Here is an 18,232-nt window from a genome sequence, read left to right on the forward strand (position 1 = left end):
CTTCAGCCACCTTTAGCCCACCTTCAGTCCTGGGGTCTTGGGACCCAGTCCCACGTCAGGCTCCCTGCATGGAGCCTGCTTCTCTCTCTGCCTGTGTCTTTGCCTCCCTCCCTCCCTCTGTGTCTCTCATGAATAAATAAATAAATAATCTAAAAAAAAAGAACTTCACTAGCTCCACCAACCCATTCTACCAGATAATCACTATTTGCTGTGCTCGTAAAGGTTACAATTAAAATAGCTGCTAAAACTTAACAGACAAGGAAAAGGTGACCGATGGAACACGACACTAGGTTAATTTGTAGAGAAATGATAGGTATGCATAGTTTCTTTTAAAGAGACAGCCTTTATTGTAAGGATTTTTACACTGAAGAATTCAAAATGTGGTAAAGTTTTTTGGAATTTATTGATTTGTATTTAAAAGGAACTGTTGACACAGATTCACCGGAAATCATCCAAACAAGTGAGAAAATACAGGTAATACTACTGAAACAGTAAAATAATTCCAGGTCATATGTTTTATTCAACAGAACAATACCTTAAATGCTGTCATTGATATGAAAACTGACTGCTCCTTACTCTTCTAAACACACAGTGGTATAATTAACAATATTCAATCACTTCTGTTCTTTCCTGAATATATAAAAATTAAAATACCAATTAAAAAACTAATATATCTCCTCTTTAAATGTTTCTTACAGATACAATTTCAATATTTTCATTCAATAGTGGTGTGGTTTAAGAGATTTTTTTCATTCACAAGTCAAACAACAATCCACCCAAAGGGAATGGATAGTCTATAAGCTCATATTGCAAATAAAGACTTCAGGAATGCAGCAACTGACATTTCTAAAATACAAAACGGATAAAATTCTTGAGAGAATACATGCAGTAAAGCTCTAAGCAGCTGGCCACAGAACTAGAACATTCTACCGATGATATGAATTCAATGGGACTCCAGATGCTTCCAAACTCAACTTGAACTCTCATCTTAGGCTTTGTATTTTGCTTTTCCAGTTTCACTAATGACACAAACATGCTATAAAATAAAAATCCAGAAAATTGCATTAGAAAAGCGTATTCTGAAATGAAAGGCAAGAAGAGCAGTCTGCATGGCTTGCGTGAACTGTACGGTGCTGCAGGGTCTTTCCTGAACACAGGTTGCTGTGGTCTTCCTAACCTTCCTTGCCTGGGTGCCCAAACGCACTCTCAGGCTTCGTGCCTACACAGCAGAGGCAGGTGTTTGAAGGAGAGTGAGTGAAAAGCCTCAAACCAGTTCATTTATTCCTTACTTATGACCACATCTATCATCGGAAATAATAATGGGACAGTTATTGTATATTAAAGCTGTTCAACTATTGCAGCCAGCAAGAAGTGTCACTCCAGCCTGGCCAACTTCCAGCTCTAAGGACGTGTGCACTTGACTACAGCTTTATGTGTCTAATGGGAACCACCAGTCTGTTCAAATTATGAGGTGCTGGAAAGAGAAAACAATTCTTCTCTTTCGTAAATTTTTATATGGGTTCTGAAAAATGAGAGTGAGAAAAAGAAGCATTACTTACATTCAAATCCCTGAAGTATTCATTATAGTCAAGGGCATATCCTACAACAAACTTGTCTGGAATTTCAAATCCAACAACTAAAAAGAATCATAAGTCATCATTTAGATACAGAAAATATCATTTTCAAATCTAATGCTTACAAACGTGCCTTCTCTACAAATACTCTCTAAAGTAACTCTAAGCCATTTCATATGAAACTTGTTCGGGTTAAAGATGGTTAAATGATTGACAGAAAAGTAATTCACTTACAGTCAGGTTTATAGCCAACACTTCGAGGGGTCCTTTTCACCAGCAAGCTGTTAATTACAAAATGTAACATGTGACATACGGAGCTATGACAGGGCATTAAGAAAGAGAACATTAATGTTCTAGAACATGGTTTTACCTGCATGAATACTATGGTCGGTTTCCACACACCCAAAGAAAGACTGACACGGGGAGCTAGACCACAGGGATCACTGGGCAGAGGCAGCAGTAGGTTCACACCACAGAGGAGGCCCTTGACTGATCCTCACCCAGAACACGATAGGCTGTTCTAAGAGCTACACCCGGACTACTAATGCACCCATTGAGGGGCAGTGAATTGAAGGATGAATGGATGGGGAGTACCAATGAGCAGTTTCAGAATCCCTGGAAATCCAATCCTAAAACTACAAATGGGTGCAGGAGATGTGAGCATCACCTTTTCAGACTTTTAATACGTGGCTTATAGAGATCTTTAAGCTAAAAAATAAGTAGCATGCTGGAAGAGCTAGTATTTATTTTTGAGAGCAAAAACTGCAGTAGGGATAAGCCACCTCTAACATAAGCTAGTTTTTGTGACCCAAGTGTGTACTACCTGTTGAGATTTTTCAGCCATTAAAAAAAGCTATTGACACTGTTTTGATAGCCTTTACATATGTCAAGGGCAGTCCCACTAAAACTTAGGATTTAATGCTTTCTTAGATAAATATATTTAAAGAGCTGGAAAGGACAGGGGTGTCTGGGTGGCTCAGTGGGTTAAGCGTCTGCCTTTGGCTCAGGTGTTGATCCCAGAGTCCTGGGATCAAGCCCCCTCGGAGCCCCCTCCTCTACCTTCATCTGGCTAACTGCTCAGTGGGGAGAACTTGCTTCTCCCTCTGCCTCTGCCCTGGCCACCCCTTCCCCACTGCTCGTGCTCACTCTCTCACTCTGCTCTCTCTCTAATAAATAAAATCTTAAAAAATAAAGCTAGAAAGGACATAAAGTGATTTTCAACCTTAGCTACACATCAGAATCACCTGGGAACTTTAACAAAACAAAACTCAGATACCCAGGGCCACACCGCTGACCAATTACATGAGAATTGCTGAGAATGGGACACAGACATAGGTTTCCTTTTGTTTGTTTTTTTTTTACAATTTGTTTAAGTAAATAAACTATACAGGAATACCTCAGAGATCTTGCCGGTTTGGTTTCAGACCACCACAATAAAGCAAGTATCACAATAAAGCAAGTCAAAGGAATTTTTTGTTCTCCCAGTGCACAAAAGTTGTTTACACTATACTGCAGTCTACTAAGTGTGCAATAGCATTATGTCTAAAAAATGTACATATCTTAATTTAAAAACATTTTATTGCTAAAAAATGCTAATCATCACCTCTGAGCTTTCAGGAGTCATAATCACTGATTACAGATCACCACAGCAAATATAATAATAGTGAAAAAGTTTGAAATATTCCAAGAATTATCTAAATGTGACAGAGACATGAAGTGAGCAAATGCTGTTGGAAAAATGGCACCTATAGACTCGCTCGATGCTGGGTTGCTACAATCTGTAAAAAAAAACACAATATCTGCAAAGTGCAATTAAGCAAAGCACAATAAAACGAGCTATGCCTATATTAGAAGTTACTAAGCAGATATAAAGTCCAATGTTAATAGCTTATTTGAATTTTTCACTTTGAAATGATTATAGATTCCTAGGAAGTCATGAAAAATGCATAGGGAGGTCCCATGTGCCCTTTGCCCAATTTCCTCCAATACTACCAGCTCACATACTGGTAGATTACCACAACCAAGTCAGGGACTTTGGGGAACTGACTTTATCAAGAGTCCACCAGTCTTACCCACATATATTTCTGTGTGTGTGTGTGTGTGTGTACTCCTGTGCAATTTCACACATGTGGATTCATGTAACCACCACTACACTCAAGATACAGGGCTTTCCATCACACAAGGTTCTCTCTCGCTACCTCTTTATTTATAGTCACACACCCCCATCACCTCCCTTACCCCTGGCAACCACTAATCTGTTCTCCATTTCTATCATTTTGTCACTTTAAGAAGGTTGCATAAATGGAATCATATAGTAGTTAACCTTTTGAGATTGGCTTTTTTTTTTTAAGTAGGCTCCACACAACCCAAAGATCAAGACCTGAGCTAAGATCAAGGGTTGGACACTTAACCAACTAAGCCACCCAGGCACCCCTCGAGACTGGCTTTTATCAGCACAACTCCCTTGAGACTCATCGGGGTTGTTGGGTAGATCCATAATGTGTTCCTTCACACTGCTGAGTAGGATTCCATGGAAGGGTATACTGCAGTGTGTTTAGCCATTCACCCACTGAAGGGCATTTTGGTTGTTTTCAGTTTGGGGCTATTACAAATGAAGCTGCCATGAGCTTGCATATATGAATTTCTGTGAGGACCTAAGTTTTCATTTCTCTGGGATAAATGCAAGTGCTGGAGTTGTATGGCAGCTACATGTTTAGTTTCTCACAAAACTGACAAACTGTTTGCCAAAGCAGCCATTCCATTTGACATTCCTATCAGTTAATAGTCTAAATTTTTAATTGAACTCTTTAATTTAAAATGCTTATCTAGGGGCACCTGGGTGGCTCAGTGGGTTAAGCATCTGCCTTCAGCTCAGGTCATGATCCTGTGGTCCTGTGGTTGAGCCCCACATTGGGCTTCCTGCTCAGCAGGGAGTCTACTTCTCCTTTTCCCTCTGCCTGCCGCTCCCCCGGCTTGTGCACTTTCTAGCTGTCAAATAAATCAATAAAATATTAAAAAATAAATAAAATTGGGACGCCTGGGTGGCTCAGCGGTTGAGTGTCTGCCTTCGGCTCAGGGCCTGATCCCAGATTCCCAAGATCGGGTCCCACATCAGGCTTCTTGCATGGAACCTGCTTCTCCCTCTGCCTGTGTCTCTGCCTCTCTTTCTGTGTCTCTCATGCATAAATAAATAAAATCTTTTAAAAAATAAATAAAATATTTTTAAAAATAAATCAAAATAAAAAATAAATAAAATGCTTATCTAGTCATTCTTAAACCTGCACTGAATAAAAAGAGTAAGCTTACTCAGAATAAGCTGCCATGCTTACTCTCTTTATGTATCAAGCACAAATACACACAAACCATAACGGATATATATCTGTGATATTAAAATCTAATGGTGAGGGAGGGATTAAGAAAAAAAAGGTTAAGAAACACCGACTTAGCCAACCCTATCACTAAGAAAGGACTTAAGTACTCTCTGAGCACTCTACACCTTGCCACACAAAATCTTTCATGAGGCAGTCTATCTCAATTCCACACCATACCCTAGGAAAGAGGTTACAGACTACCCTTTGCCACAGTAGAGTGACACTGAAAATCCTAAAGGGCATGTAGAGAAATAAGCAAGTACACTGATTGGTTCAGAGGAAGCTACTCAGTGCTCTAGAATGCATCACTAATAGATACTCTCTCGTCACACTTGTCCCAAACCCACTGAAAGGGACACACACACGCATCAGCTATCAGGAAAGCCCCAAAGGACAAACTGCTGACATACGATTCATCAGAAGGCTCACTCTGATTCAGAGATGCTCAATATTTGATACTTTGCTCCTTTATTTTTTTATTTTTATTTTTTTACTTTGCCCCTTTATTTTTTTTTGATTTTTATTTATTTATGATAGTCAGAGAGAGAGAGAGAGAGAGAGAGAGAGAGAGAGAGGCAGAGACATAGGCAAAGGGAGAAGCAGGCTCCATGCACCGGGAGCCCGACATGGGATTCGATCCCGGGTCTCCAGGATCGCGCCCTGGGCCAAAGGCAGGCGCTAAACCACTGCGCCACCCAGGGATCCCTATTTTGCCCCTTTAAAAGGGGTTTATCAAAACCAAATAACCATTTAGGAAAAAAATTCGATTACTATCTGACCCCTATCCCAAAATTACAGAGTGGCCAAAGATTTAAAAAGAAAAGATAAAATTGCCAAAGTCTAAAAAACCACCCTAGGTGTTACCCTACCAAAATCTTAAGGTGAAAAAAAAATCTTAAGGTGAGAAAGCATGAACCGTAAGCCACGTTGCCCTGGTTCAAATCTCACCCAAACAGAATGCTCAGCACTGTGTCTTTGGACAATTCCCTATGCCTTGCTATCCTAATGCGTAAAGTGGGAGTAACAGTTCTACCTCAGAGTTGTTAGGGATTAAAGCTACAATTATAATTATGTATAATTATAATTAAATTAGAAACAAAGGTAGAACTAATAAAGCAAAAGCCAAACAGCACAGGTAGGGCCTGGAGGTGAGGATGACATATGTCGACACAACATCATTCAACTGCAGGAGCTCTGGATCCTCAGAACCCACCCCCATCCTACTACCTACTAACCCCAATTTGGGATCCTTGGTCTCAATTCTTCAAGAAAAGTCCCGAATCTTCTGCCATGCTACTCGGGACAAGTTGACATTATTACCATGCTGGAAACCAAATGTTAACAGTATTAAGCAAAGAGATGACTGCAATGAAGGGCTTCGTTAACACATGACAAGATCATTTACAAAGGACATTTAAGGAGTCTTAAATTTGAGATCATGTTACTTTTTGAAGATGAAACAAGCTGAGAACATTTACACTTACAAAGAAGCAATAACTTAATCCTGTTTCAAATGAAGAAAATATCCTGTTAAAATGTCATATACATACCTTGCAACCTTGACCATCTTTGGATTATGCTCCTTGACCAAGGAAAGCAAAGTCTGCATTGTTTTCCCAGTGTCAATTATATCCTTTTAAGAAAAAACAAGACATTTAAATAGCAAATAAAATGGAGTCATATAAACACAAAATACTAAAATCCCATGTGCAAATAGAATAATGCTATTTTTTTCAGTGTAGCCCCCTCCCGGATGCAGATGGTTAATAGACCACACTCTGAGAAACACTGCTTTATACCATCTTGAAAGCATCCGAATTAATAAGGTGTTACTATATAAAATGACTGTATATGAAAATGAATCTTAGCTATTTATTCAAAAGTAAGACATTATTCAAAACAAACCTAACTGGGAAAATACTTCTTAAACCAGAACCCTAATGTTCTTCAATGAAAATATTCCACAGATGGTATAAAGTGGTGCTTCACAAAGAGGGGTCTGTGAGTCATCAGAAACATCAGGGCTGGAGACTTGTGAAAAAAGTAGATCCCTGGGCTGTGGTGGTTAGAATTCCAGTGGCCCTCAGACTCTCGTCCCCTAGTGTACACACCCATAATAACTCTCTACCCCCAGGGTGAGCACAACCTGAGAAAGTAATGGGACAGTCACTCCTGTGCTTAGTTATATTATATGAGGTAACTCTAGAATACTGGACAGAGGATTTCCCACTGGTTTTGAAGTCAGCTGCCATGTGAGAAGGCCACATGCAAGGACATGAGGTTGGCTTCAGGAGCTGGGAGTGACTCCCGGAGAGCAGCCAGCAAGAAAATGGGGCCCTTGGTCTTATAAGCACAATGACTAAGTTCTGCCAATGACCTAAATGAACTTGGAAGAGGATCATGAGCTCTGGGTAAGAAAGGAGCTCCAGCCTTACTTCAACCTGATGAGACTCTGAGCAGAAGACCCAGGTAACCTGTACTCAGGCTCCTGATCTGTGAAAGCCTAGACACTAAACATGTACTATTTTCAGCTGCTAAGTTTGTGGTCATTTGTTTGGCGGCATTACCTTAAACAAAATCGATCTGAAGTGGAATTAATGAATCTACATTTAAAAACAAGCAACCAGGGGTGCCTGGGTGGCTCAGTCCGTTAAGCACCCAACTCTTTTTCTTAAGATTTTTTATTTATTTATTCAGAGAGAGAGACAGAGGCAGAGACACAGGCAGAGGGAGAAGCAGGCTCCATGCAGGGAGCCTGACGTGGGACTCGATGCCGGGTCTCTAGGATCACACCCTGGGCTGCAGGTGGTGCTAAACTGCTGCGCCACCGGGGCTGCCCAGCATCCAACTCTTAATCTCAGCTCAGAGCCGAGAGTTCAAGCCCTGCAATGGGCTCACACTGGCTGTGGAGCCTACTTAAAACAACAACAACAACAACCACCAAGCAACCAGTTCTCAGGGATATTTATGTACATGAATCCTTGAAAACAGTATCACCTGTTTAGTTTTTGATCCATAAGCTTAAGTTTCTATTTATAACAACAAAAATGAATTAAGGGTTATTGGTGCTCTTAAGCCTTAAACATTTTACATAAAGAATGAGAACTCACTCCACTGGTAAGAGTATAAAGCATACAACCACTCTGTTGAGTAACTTGGCAATAACAGCAAAATTGAAAATGTACCAACTCTACAATCCAGTCAAGCCTATATATAGAAGGAACTCACACAAGTGCAGGCCGAGTACTGCAAAAGGATGCTCTCAGCAGACCTATTATAGTATGAAAAATGGAAGACTTGCCCTATTCATAGGGCAATAAATTGGTGGACTTGTATACTGCAATGCTATTTTGCATTTTAAGCCAACTACATACGTCTCAACATGAATAACCTCAGAACTTACTGTGAGTGAAAATAACAAGATGGAAGAGAGAATATGTATAGTGCAGCACTATGTAAAGTATTAAGTCACAAAATATGTTTTGCATATGGATACATACACGCAATAGAAGTATTAAAAAAACATGCATGGGAATGATATATATCAACTTTAAAGAAAGAAAAAACTTTCAGGCACAAAAGAGAGGAGTAAGAAATATACCAACAAATCACCAATAAATTATCCAATAAAGAGAAATTACCAAGTATTTCTTACAAAAAAAAAATCTCACTCCCTTATAACACAAGCCCACCATTAAAATTGATGAAGAGGAATTTCTTTCCCTGGACTGCCTTTAGGACTGTGCATACTAAGTTAGAAAATCATAAACTGCATATTAAAAGCATGTAGAACTTACCTCAACAATCAAGACATTCTAGAAGAAAAAGAAATGAAAATCAGTGCAATGAATCAGACAGTGTTTCCAATTATAACTCAAATCACATCCTAACAAACTCATTATCCAAATTCTTGTTTTTAAGATAGTTTCCTATATCAAACCCGGATTTAAACAACAGACTATCTGCTAGAATTTGGAACTCTTTAATATGAAATCTTCACTGTGATATAATTTTTAAAAATAAAATTTGACCTATATGTTCATTTTTCAAATTCTCATTACTTTAAACAGAAGTCTTATCTTAGGCAAATCATGAAGTTTCTCTGGGCCTCAGTTTATCATGTGTAAAATAAGGGACTTGAACTAGTATGTATCTTTCAACTCTAACATTATAACTATGATGGTTTGTACTATAACTGAAAAATCATGCACTTAATTGACCATACGGACTCCAATTCAAAACCCATTTTCTCATTAGGCTGAAACTGATCTGTATTTTCTGGATGTGTTCATATTCTTGAACTCAACTAAAGAAAGGTACCAATGGTTCCTTCCACCATAAACCCTCATACCAATTTCTACCTCTCAGGATTTTATAGCTGGAAGAGCCCATACAGGAAAAACCATCTAACAATTACCTCCAAGGTAAAGAAGAGTCCTTATCTGTTCTTATAGGAATGAGGTAACATTTCACATTTCTTATAGGAACAAGGTAACATTTCACATACTGGTTATAATCACTGTAACAAGAAAGATTCATGCTATGTTGTGTATTTGTAGTTCTTATTTCTTGGTCACATACTTATTGCATCAAAACTTTAACCTTCTACATATTCTTCTAAGACAGTGGCTACCAAGGTAGGGCGCACAAGATCCACAGGGTTGCAAGAGAGAAATAGTAGACTCTTAAACCTCACTCTGGCTGAGAAATACTTTTGCTATTATTTTACAATATACATAATATTATTATAGTGTGTATTATCACTTTTCCTCATATCACAACTACTTTGTGTCTTTTCAAGATACTGCAACCTCAATCTTTAGTAAAACTGAATATAATCAATTAATGGACCAATAATTGTTTCACCACCTACTATGTGATTATTTCTCCTACATTTTCTCTACCCTAGCTAGCACATTTGAAGAATAACATTCATCCTAACTGTGGCTCACTGCTGCAGCAATGTGTTCCATGGGATAGAGTGATAGTTTGAAAACAGCACTGAATTATGAAACAGAGAAACTGGATTCTAGTCTTAACTCGCATACTAAGTAGCTGCACGATCTTGATTATGTCATAATCATAGACTTCTAATAATATGAGAGAGTTTGTACAAATCAAGTACAATACAGAGAGATTACATATTTGTCCGATATAAAATTGTAGCATCTGGAGTATGATCTCAATACTGTTTTAAAAATAATGAATGACATTTGGGGAATATAAAAAATAGTGAAAGAGAATAAAGGGGAAAGGAGAAAAAAATGAGTGGGAAATATCAGGGAGGGAGACAGAACATGAGAGACTCCTAACTCTGGGAACCGAACTAGGGGTGGTGGAAGGGAAGGTGGGTGGGGGGTGGGGGTGACTGGGTGAGGGGCACTGAGGGGGGCACTTGATGGGATGAGCACTGGGTGTTATTCTATATGTCGGCAAATTGAACACCAATAAAAAATAAATTTATAAAAATAAAAAAAATAACGAATGAGAAATCCTACCCTTATTGAGAGCTTATTTTATGTCAAATAGCTACATCCTTACTTCATAAGTGAAAAGAATGAGGCTCAGAGGTCAAGTGATTTGCCTTAAGTCATAAAACTAGCCAAGTGGTAAAGAGGTATTTTCAGGGTCCAAAGCTCATATTCTCAACCACTAACTGGAAAAGGAGAAAATATTTATATACCTATGTATCTGCACACAGTGTCCCAAAAAGATAAACTGAAATAGAAAGTCTAAATAATCCCACAATCTCACCACCAAGAAATAACTTCACCTGAGATGTCTTGATTTTTTTTCTACATAAACGTGCTCTACTGTGATTATCATGAAAAGAAAATTATTTTAGAAAGAGACCTTTCAAGATCAAAAAGCCACGTAATAGGATAGAACCACTGGGTGGGAAAGGCAAGGTCAAATGGAATCCCAGGAGGCTTTGAAGGCTAGGCCCCTTCCAACACTAAACACTGGTTATAAGAGTAAGGGCTTCAAATGACTTCTAAATATGGGCGAAGTGTGCTGAAAGGAAAGAATAGGTCTGGCAGTGGTCTATAGGATGGGCAGGAGGGGAAAGAGTCAACAGATTATAATTTCTCTTTTGAAGTTTTCAAAAGATGTTGAGGAGGACAAGATTAGTTTGGCAAAACCCTGACATGGGATCAGAGAATTTGATACAAGTGCTGTAGGTTAAAGTTTCCTAACAGATACTCAGTCAAGTAAGTGGCAAATATTAAAATCTAAAAGCCAGAGGAAGAAAAGTGCTTTGAGGTCAGAAAGACCTGCATTTAAGTTCAAGCTCTACCACTTGCTGGCAGTGTGACTTTGGATAAGCCCTTCAAATCTGCTGAGTCTTAGCTTCCTGACCTGTAAAATAGGGGTTAAAATAGGGGTAACAGTATCTACCTCATGAGATTGTTATGAAACTTTTATGAGATTATGCCTTTATATTTGGCAGTGTTTACAAGTGAAAAACTAACTGGCAGCTGGAAAAAACATAGCACCCTATCATTTGTCATTGTACTTGAAAATCATTTCAATGCATCAGAAGAATCATACTCAAATATCTTAATACCTCTATTATTTCTGCCAATTGTCTATACTGGCAAAATCTTGATGTATTTAAAAAACTCTTTTTGAGATTTCTTAAAAATAGTAGTATGTTTGAATTCACTAAGTATTCGGAAATACCAGAAGCTGCTGTTAAGAGGTCTATATGCTTTATCTCACTGAATGCTCTTAACTGTGAGGTGGCTGCCATTATCGTCCCCATCTTACATATAAGAGACAAATAGGTTAAATAATAATCTGCCCAAGGTCACACAGAAAAGGTACTGAGCCCGGCTTTGAATCACAGCTACCCATTTTGGGGTACCCGGCTGGCTTAGTTGGTAGAGCATGCAACTCTTGATCTTGGGGTTGTGAGTTTGAGCCCCACGTTGGGTGTAAAGTTTACTTAAGGAAAATAAAAAGCTGCCTATCTCTAGAACCTACACTTTCACAGCTACTACATGATACTACAGACACTGCATGTTTTGCTTTGTGAGTCTGATTTTTAAAAAGAAGACGGTCTTTTCTCCAATATATATATATATATACTTTCAAAGAAGAATTCCCAGTTAGATCACCACAGAGGAAGACAGGAGTCCTTTGCAATCTAGACTTTAAGTTTAATGTTGGATTCTGCTGCCTCTTTGCTATATGACCTAGGGAAAGACAGCTAACTTAGGTCACTTCCAAGAGTTAAATAGCCTTGTTTAAGTGCATAACTAACTGTGTAAACTGCCTCAGTGATAAAGCACAGTGTTACTAATTGACTCCTGGCATGAAGTCAAGAGAACTCTTTTCTTCCCTCTCAAGACACATACCTTTCCAGTTAAAGTTGAGAGATCATCTCCACCAATTACTTTTATGTCCCCTGTTGACTGGTCATTCTAGTTAAAAAAAAAAAAAGATATAAATATATACGTATATCCTTTTGTGTATGTACACAGATTTCAAATTATTGAAAAGGAACTAGAAGATTTAAGAAATTAGTCATCAAATGTCATAGTATTTAGGATATTCTAAACGATACAAACTATAAGAATTATGTTTCAGGGGGATCCCTGGGTGGCGCAGCGGTTTAGCGCCTGCCTTTGGCCCAGGGCGTGATCCTGGAGACCCGGGATCGAGTCCCACATCAGGCTCCCGGTGCATGGAGCCTGCTTCTCCCTCTGCCTGTGTCTCTGTCTCTCTCTCTCTCTCTCTCTCTGTGACTATCATAAATAAATAAATAAAAATTAAAAAAAAAAGAATTATGTTTCAGGAAATGAACGACTAAGATAACTTTTAACTAGAGATTAGTAAAAATTTCAAAGTTCTAATTGGCCATTACTGATTTGATACTCTTAAGAGTCCTCAAAATAGGGCACACACAATTTTGAATGGGCAGTATCACAGCAGCCACCCATCTTCGGTCATGGTGATTTCTGAACCATGAAGAAAGTTATTAGCACGACAGATGTCTGGTTTTGGCCCTAGACCAATCCCATGAATCAAGAAAGTTGTATGTTCTGGTCTGTATCTTACTCAACCCCAAAAATACTGTCCTCGAAAGTCTAGCCCAGGCCCAAGTTGTCTTCAGAACAGTCTGGAAAACCAGGTCTGATTAGTCTTTTCAGGCATACCTCTTAGGTTCCCAGTTTTCTGTTATCATAGACTCCAGCAGAAACCCTTACAGGAGTTTCAAAGGGAAACCATCCATATCTACTGTAGTTGGTGGTGATAATGACCATAATTTGTACTGGAGCCAAAGAGCAGGTAAACAAAAGAGCTGAGACTTCCCCTACCAGAGAGCAAACCATACCAAAGCTACAGTAATTCTTTTTTTTAAGATTTTATTTATTCATGAGAGATACAGAGAGAGAGAGGCAGAGACACAGGCAAAGGGAGAAGCAGGCTTCATGCAGGGAGCCCGATGGGGGCCTCGATCCCGGATCTCCAGGATCACACCCCGGGCCGAAGGTGGCGCTAAACCACTGAGCCACCCAAGGCTGCTCAAAGCCACAGTAATTCTAACAATGTTGTGCCAGCACAGGAATAGACAAAGAGACCAAGGAACAGAATACAGCCCAGAAGCACTTGAAAATATATGAGGATTTAGTATATGATAAAGATGGTATTTTAAGTCAGTAAGGAAAAGACAAATTATTCAATGAAGTAGTTAACCATTTTGGGAAAAAAAATAAAGTATGATCCCTACACCTCACAGCATATACAAAAGTAAATTCCAGATGGATTAAAATCTAAATGTAAAAAATAAAGCCATAAGCAGGCTGGAAGAAAATGCAGAATAAATATTTTCACATTCTTTGAAAGGGTAAAATCCTAGGCATATCATGAACCCAAACTGAAAGAAAAGATCTGTAACAAATATTCCTATTGTGTTGGGTTCCAAGACTAAGAATCCAATAGGAAAATGAAGAACGAACACAAATAGGCAATTCACAGAAGAGAAGGCCTAACATATAAAATGCTATCAGGGATCCCTGGGTGGCGCAGCGGTTTAGCGCCTGCCTTTGGCCCAGGGCGTGATCCTGGAGACCCAGGATCAAATCCCACGTCAGGCTCCCGGTGCATGGAGCCTGCTTCTCCCTCTGCCTCTGTCTCTGCCTCTCTCTCTCTCACACTGTGTGCCTATCATAAATAAATAAAAATTAAAAAAAATAAAAAATAAAAAAATAAAAAAAAAATAAAATGCTATCAATCTGAGAAACACTAAAACAATGAACTTCTACCATTTACCCATTCACACTGGCAAAAACTCAAGCCTGATGATAAATGTTGACAAAAGTGAGGTAAACAAGTACTCTTGGTAAAAGTATAAACTGGTATAACCATAACCTCTCTTGAAAATGATACGGCAATACCTATTAAAATTGTAAGCCTGTGTGCCATTTGCTCCAGCAATTCCACTTCCAGGAATTGGTGCTATAAAAATACTCACCAATATGCAAAGGTACATACAAGGAGGTTCAGTGTATCAACTATTTATAAAAAAGAAAAACTGGAGACAACCAAGTCTATCAACAGGGACCTATTTAAATTAAATTCATCTGCACAAGGTAATACCATGAGGTCATTAAAAAAAAATCCGAAAATCTATACACACTGACATGAGCCATGGGAATTAAAAACACCAAGTAGTAGAACAATGTGTTGCCTATGAAACCATTTTTGTTCAGCATTCTAAACAAATGTATAACATCAAATACCTCTGAGTACTGAGAATGAGGATAACAAGGCTTTTTACTTTTATATACTTCTATTCTCATCATATGCTTCTATATACATGTCCATTTTTTATGGAGTATCATTTTTGAAAAACACAATTGGGCCAAAACTACTTAGTGTTGCAAACTAAACAGATCTAAGTATGGCTTCTGATATGCAAAAATTCTAGCATATTACTTCTCATCTTAAGGAAATTACAGACACTCTTTAGTCTAACTTAAAACCCAGAGTTTCGGGCAGCCCTGGTGGCTCAGCAGTTTAGCGCCATCTTCAGCCCAGGGTGTGATCCTGGAGACCTGGGATCGAATCTATGTTGGGCTCCCTGCATGGAGCCTGCTTCTCCCTCTGCCTGTGTCTCTGTCTCTCTCTCTCTCTCATGAATAAATAAATAAAATCTTTAAAATAAATAAATAAAAATAAAACCCAGAGTTTCAAACACAGAGAAGTAATTAACATCAAGAAAACAAAACAAAACAAAAAAACCCAACCAAACAAAAAAAAACCTGTAGGAAACCTGAAGCTTTCCAGACTAGTGAATCACAGTAAAAGATTTACACCATATACCAAAGTAGATAGTGACACCTTCTGTAGAAGTTTGGTATTACAGTCCAATTCCAAAAGACCCTCTTTAAAAAAAAAGAAAAAGAAAAAAGAAAAAGAAAAGGAATAAAAAGACCTGAGAACTGAAAAGTATGGAATCATGGAAAACAAAAAACAAAAAACAAAAAAACAAAACATGATCCAAAGACTATGGTGATAGAGAAAGAGAAAAGAAAACTTCAAACATGCAAGACACTGTTGCTCCACTGGTGTCCAAATCTTCATACTGTTTGCCCCCAAGGTTTTTAGCTTAAATCTTTTCCGAGGCTTTTTTCATGTCAACAGCCACCTTTCCAATGGAGGCTAATAAAAATTTATCTAGGAAAAATGCTACAGTCCACCGTGCTAGAATACAGGTGTAAGTGCACAATTGCATAGAAATGGCATCCACGGATCAATTACCCCACCAGAGGACCTTCCCTCTCTCCTCTCCTGGGTGGAACAAGCTTACTACTCTATTCCTATACTACTGAGTGGCTCTTGCATGCCTCATCTTGAACAAGATGATGGGACTGGCATAGTCTCAGGGGACAGTCCCCCTCAACGCATTGCTCTTCCCACTTCTCTACCATCCCATCTCCCCTCTCTGCAGCCAGCGAGCCCAAATTGTCCTTAACTCAGAGTGTCATTATCAACTACATAAAATTCCCAAAAAAGCTCTCTGGGTCTACAACTACCTACTCTTAGCATCTGTGTTTCCATTTTGTCTACCTTTTTTTTTTTTTAAGTGTTAAGATGGCAGTTATGATTTCTGGTGTTTTTTATTCAAGTATAATTAACGTACAGCATTACATTAGTCTCATATGTACAATTACCTTTCTTTTTTGTTTTTTAAAGATTTTATTTGTCTAAAAGAGAGAAGCAAACTCCCCGCCGAGTGGGGAGCCCAATGCGGGGCTCGATGCCAGGACCCCAAGATCATGATGCAAGCCAAAGTCAGATGCTCAACCGACTGAGCCACCCAGGGGCCCCCAATTACCTTTTTTGAGTCTAGGTGAAAAGATGAGTAGAGAAATAGGAAGGAACTTTGTTTATTCCTATTTGTATATCCCTAGGGACTTTGTAACCCTCCAGGCAGCAGCAAGAACTGCAGCGTGGTATTGGGAAAAGAGGAGAGAAAGCTGTGGGAAAACATATCACGAGTGGGCTGGGAAAGACCTGCCTGAGAGAGACAAACAGGAGGAAAAATTTTTTTAGGGGATTTTGCAGGCTGACTTTATTGTTTTTATATGTATATTTTTTATTGGAGTTCGATTTGCCAACATATAACACCCAGTGTTCATCTCGTCAAGTGCCCCCCTCAGTGCCCATCACCCAGCCACCCCATACCCCTGCCCACCTCCCCTTCCACTACCCCTTGATTTTAAGAGGATGCAGAGGCCAATCTCTAAAGCTGAGCTCCAAAGAGGGTAAGACTAGAAGTCGTACTGAGGTAAGAAGCTGAGTTTAGCACCTCACAGCTTGCTTGTTGCAATGAACTTGGGACTGTTCTTTCAGAGCCCTAGAACAGAATTATTGGCAAAGTCCCTGCTTCTACCTTCAGCGAGGCTCCAGTCCACCACACTCTAGCATGCTTTCTCTGCACATCCTGATCGTGATCATCCTGACCTTTTGCCATTTTCCTGTACCCTGATCAAATATCAACAGCAGTGAGAATATTACGATCATATGCTTTCAGAGGTAGACTGTATCTCAGATGAAAAACAGCAGATATCCAATTTTCTAAAAATATATGCAGAAAAAAGAAGTCTGGAAGGATACACACCCAGGGAGTATTTTACTGACCTGTATTTTAGGAATTTTTTTTGGAAAGAACATGTTGCTTCCAAAAAAAAAAAAAAAAAAAAAGCTATTATCATCCGTTAAAAAAAATCATGCTACTAGTGAGGGGCACCTGCCTGGCTCAGTGGGGGAGGTGAGTATGTGACTCTTGATCTTGGGGTCATGAGTTCAAGCCCCACATTGGGCCTAGAGCTTACTTAAAAAATAAAAATAAAAATTAAAATGAGGCTAATAAAGGAGGGCCCTTAGATCATCTATTCCCACCCTATCCAATATAGTAGCGATTAAGCACATGTGGCAATTACAACTGATCCTTCAATATCACGGGTTTAAATGTGCAGGCCAACTTATACAAGGATTTTCCTGATAAATACAGAACAGCACTGTAAATGTACTTTCTCTTCCTTGTAGTTTCCTTAATAATCTTTTCTTTTCTCAAGCTTACTTTATTGTAAAAATATGATACACAATACATATAACATACAGAAAACATACAAAATACATGTTAATTGACTGTTTATGTTATTAGTAAGACTTCTGGTCAATAGTAGGCTATTAGTAGTTAAGTTTTGTGGGAGTCAAAAATTATACAAGAATTTCAACTGTGCAGGGGGTTGGCACCCCTAACCCCTGTATTGTTCAAGAGTTGACTGTTCTTTAAGCTAAATAAAATGAAAAATTCAGGCCCTCTGTTGCACAAGACATATTTCAAGTGCTTTGACAGCACAGACTTGAACTTTTTTTTAAGATTTATTTATTTATTCATGAGAGACACAGAGAGAGGGAGGCAGAGACACAGGCAGTGGGAGAAGCAGGCTCCTTGTAGGGTGCCCGATGTGGGACTTGATCCCGGATCCCAGGATCACGTCCTGAGCCAAAGGCAGACGCTCAACCGCTGAGCCACCCAGGTGTCCCGACATAGAACATTTCTATCATCACAGAAAGTTCTATTGGTCAGTGCTGCTCTAATCAAATCAAAGACACAATTTAGCACAACATAATACTAGAAAAAATTGAAGTCAGTGCTGATATTTAATATCTAGTGTTTTTAAATACAGTTTTCAAAACCTTCAGAAGTTATTGCAACCACTCTTCATGCTTTTCATTCCAGGACTGGTTTGGGACTAGGATCGCATA

General features: G+C 38.9%; 1 protein-coding gene across 3 annotated transcripts in view; it reads right to left on the reverse strand.

Annotated features, from left to right (window-relative positions):
• Positions 1-323: 323 nt before the first annotated feature.
• Positions 324-18,232, reverse strand: part of HPRT1 (hypoxanthine phosphoribosyltransferase 1) — a 38,380-nt gene continuing 20,471 nt past the window's right edge. For all 3 annotated transcript variants that reach the window (XM_077889749.1, XM_077889750.1, XM_077889748.1), the window contains exons 4-9: positions 12,307-12,372; positions 8,743-8,760; positions 6,496-6,578; positions 1,809-1,855; positions 1,560-1,636; positions 324-1,036 (exon numbers count right to left, since the gene is read on the reverse strand). In XM_077889749.1, coding sequence (XP_077745875.1) covers positions 989-1,036; positions 1,560-1,636; positions 1,809-1,855; positions 6,496-6,578; positions 8,743-8,760; positions 12,307-12,372 — 339 coding nt within the window. In that variant the 3' untranslated portion in view covers positions 324-988. The remainder of the gene's footprint in view (positions 1,037-1,559; positions 1,637-1,808; positions 1,856-6,495; positions 6,579-8,742; positions 8,761-12,306; positions 12,373-18,232) is intronic.

The sequence above is a fragment of the Canis aureus genome, chromosome X (genome assembly GCF_053574225.1).
Source record: "Canis aureus isolate CA01 chromosome X, VMU_Caureus_v.1.0, whole genome shotgun sequence".
NCBI lineage: Eukaryota > Metazoa > Chordata > Mammalia > Carnivora > Canidae > Canis > Canis aureus.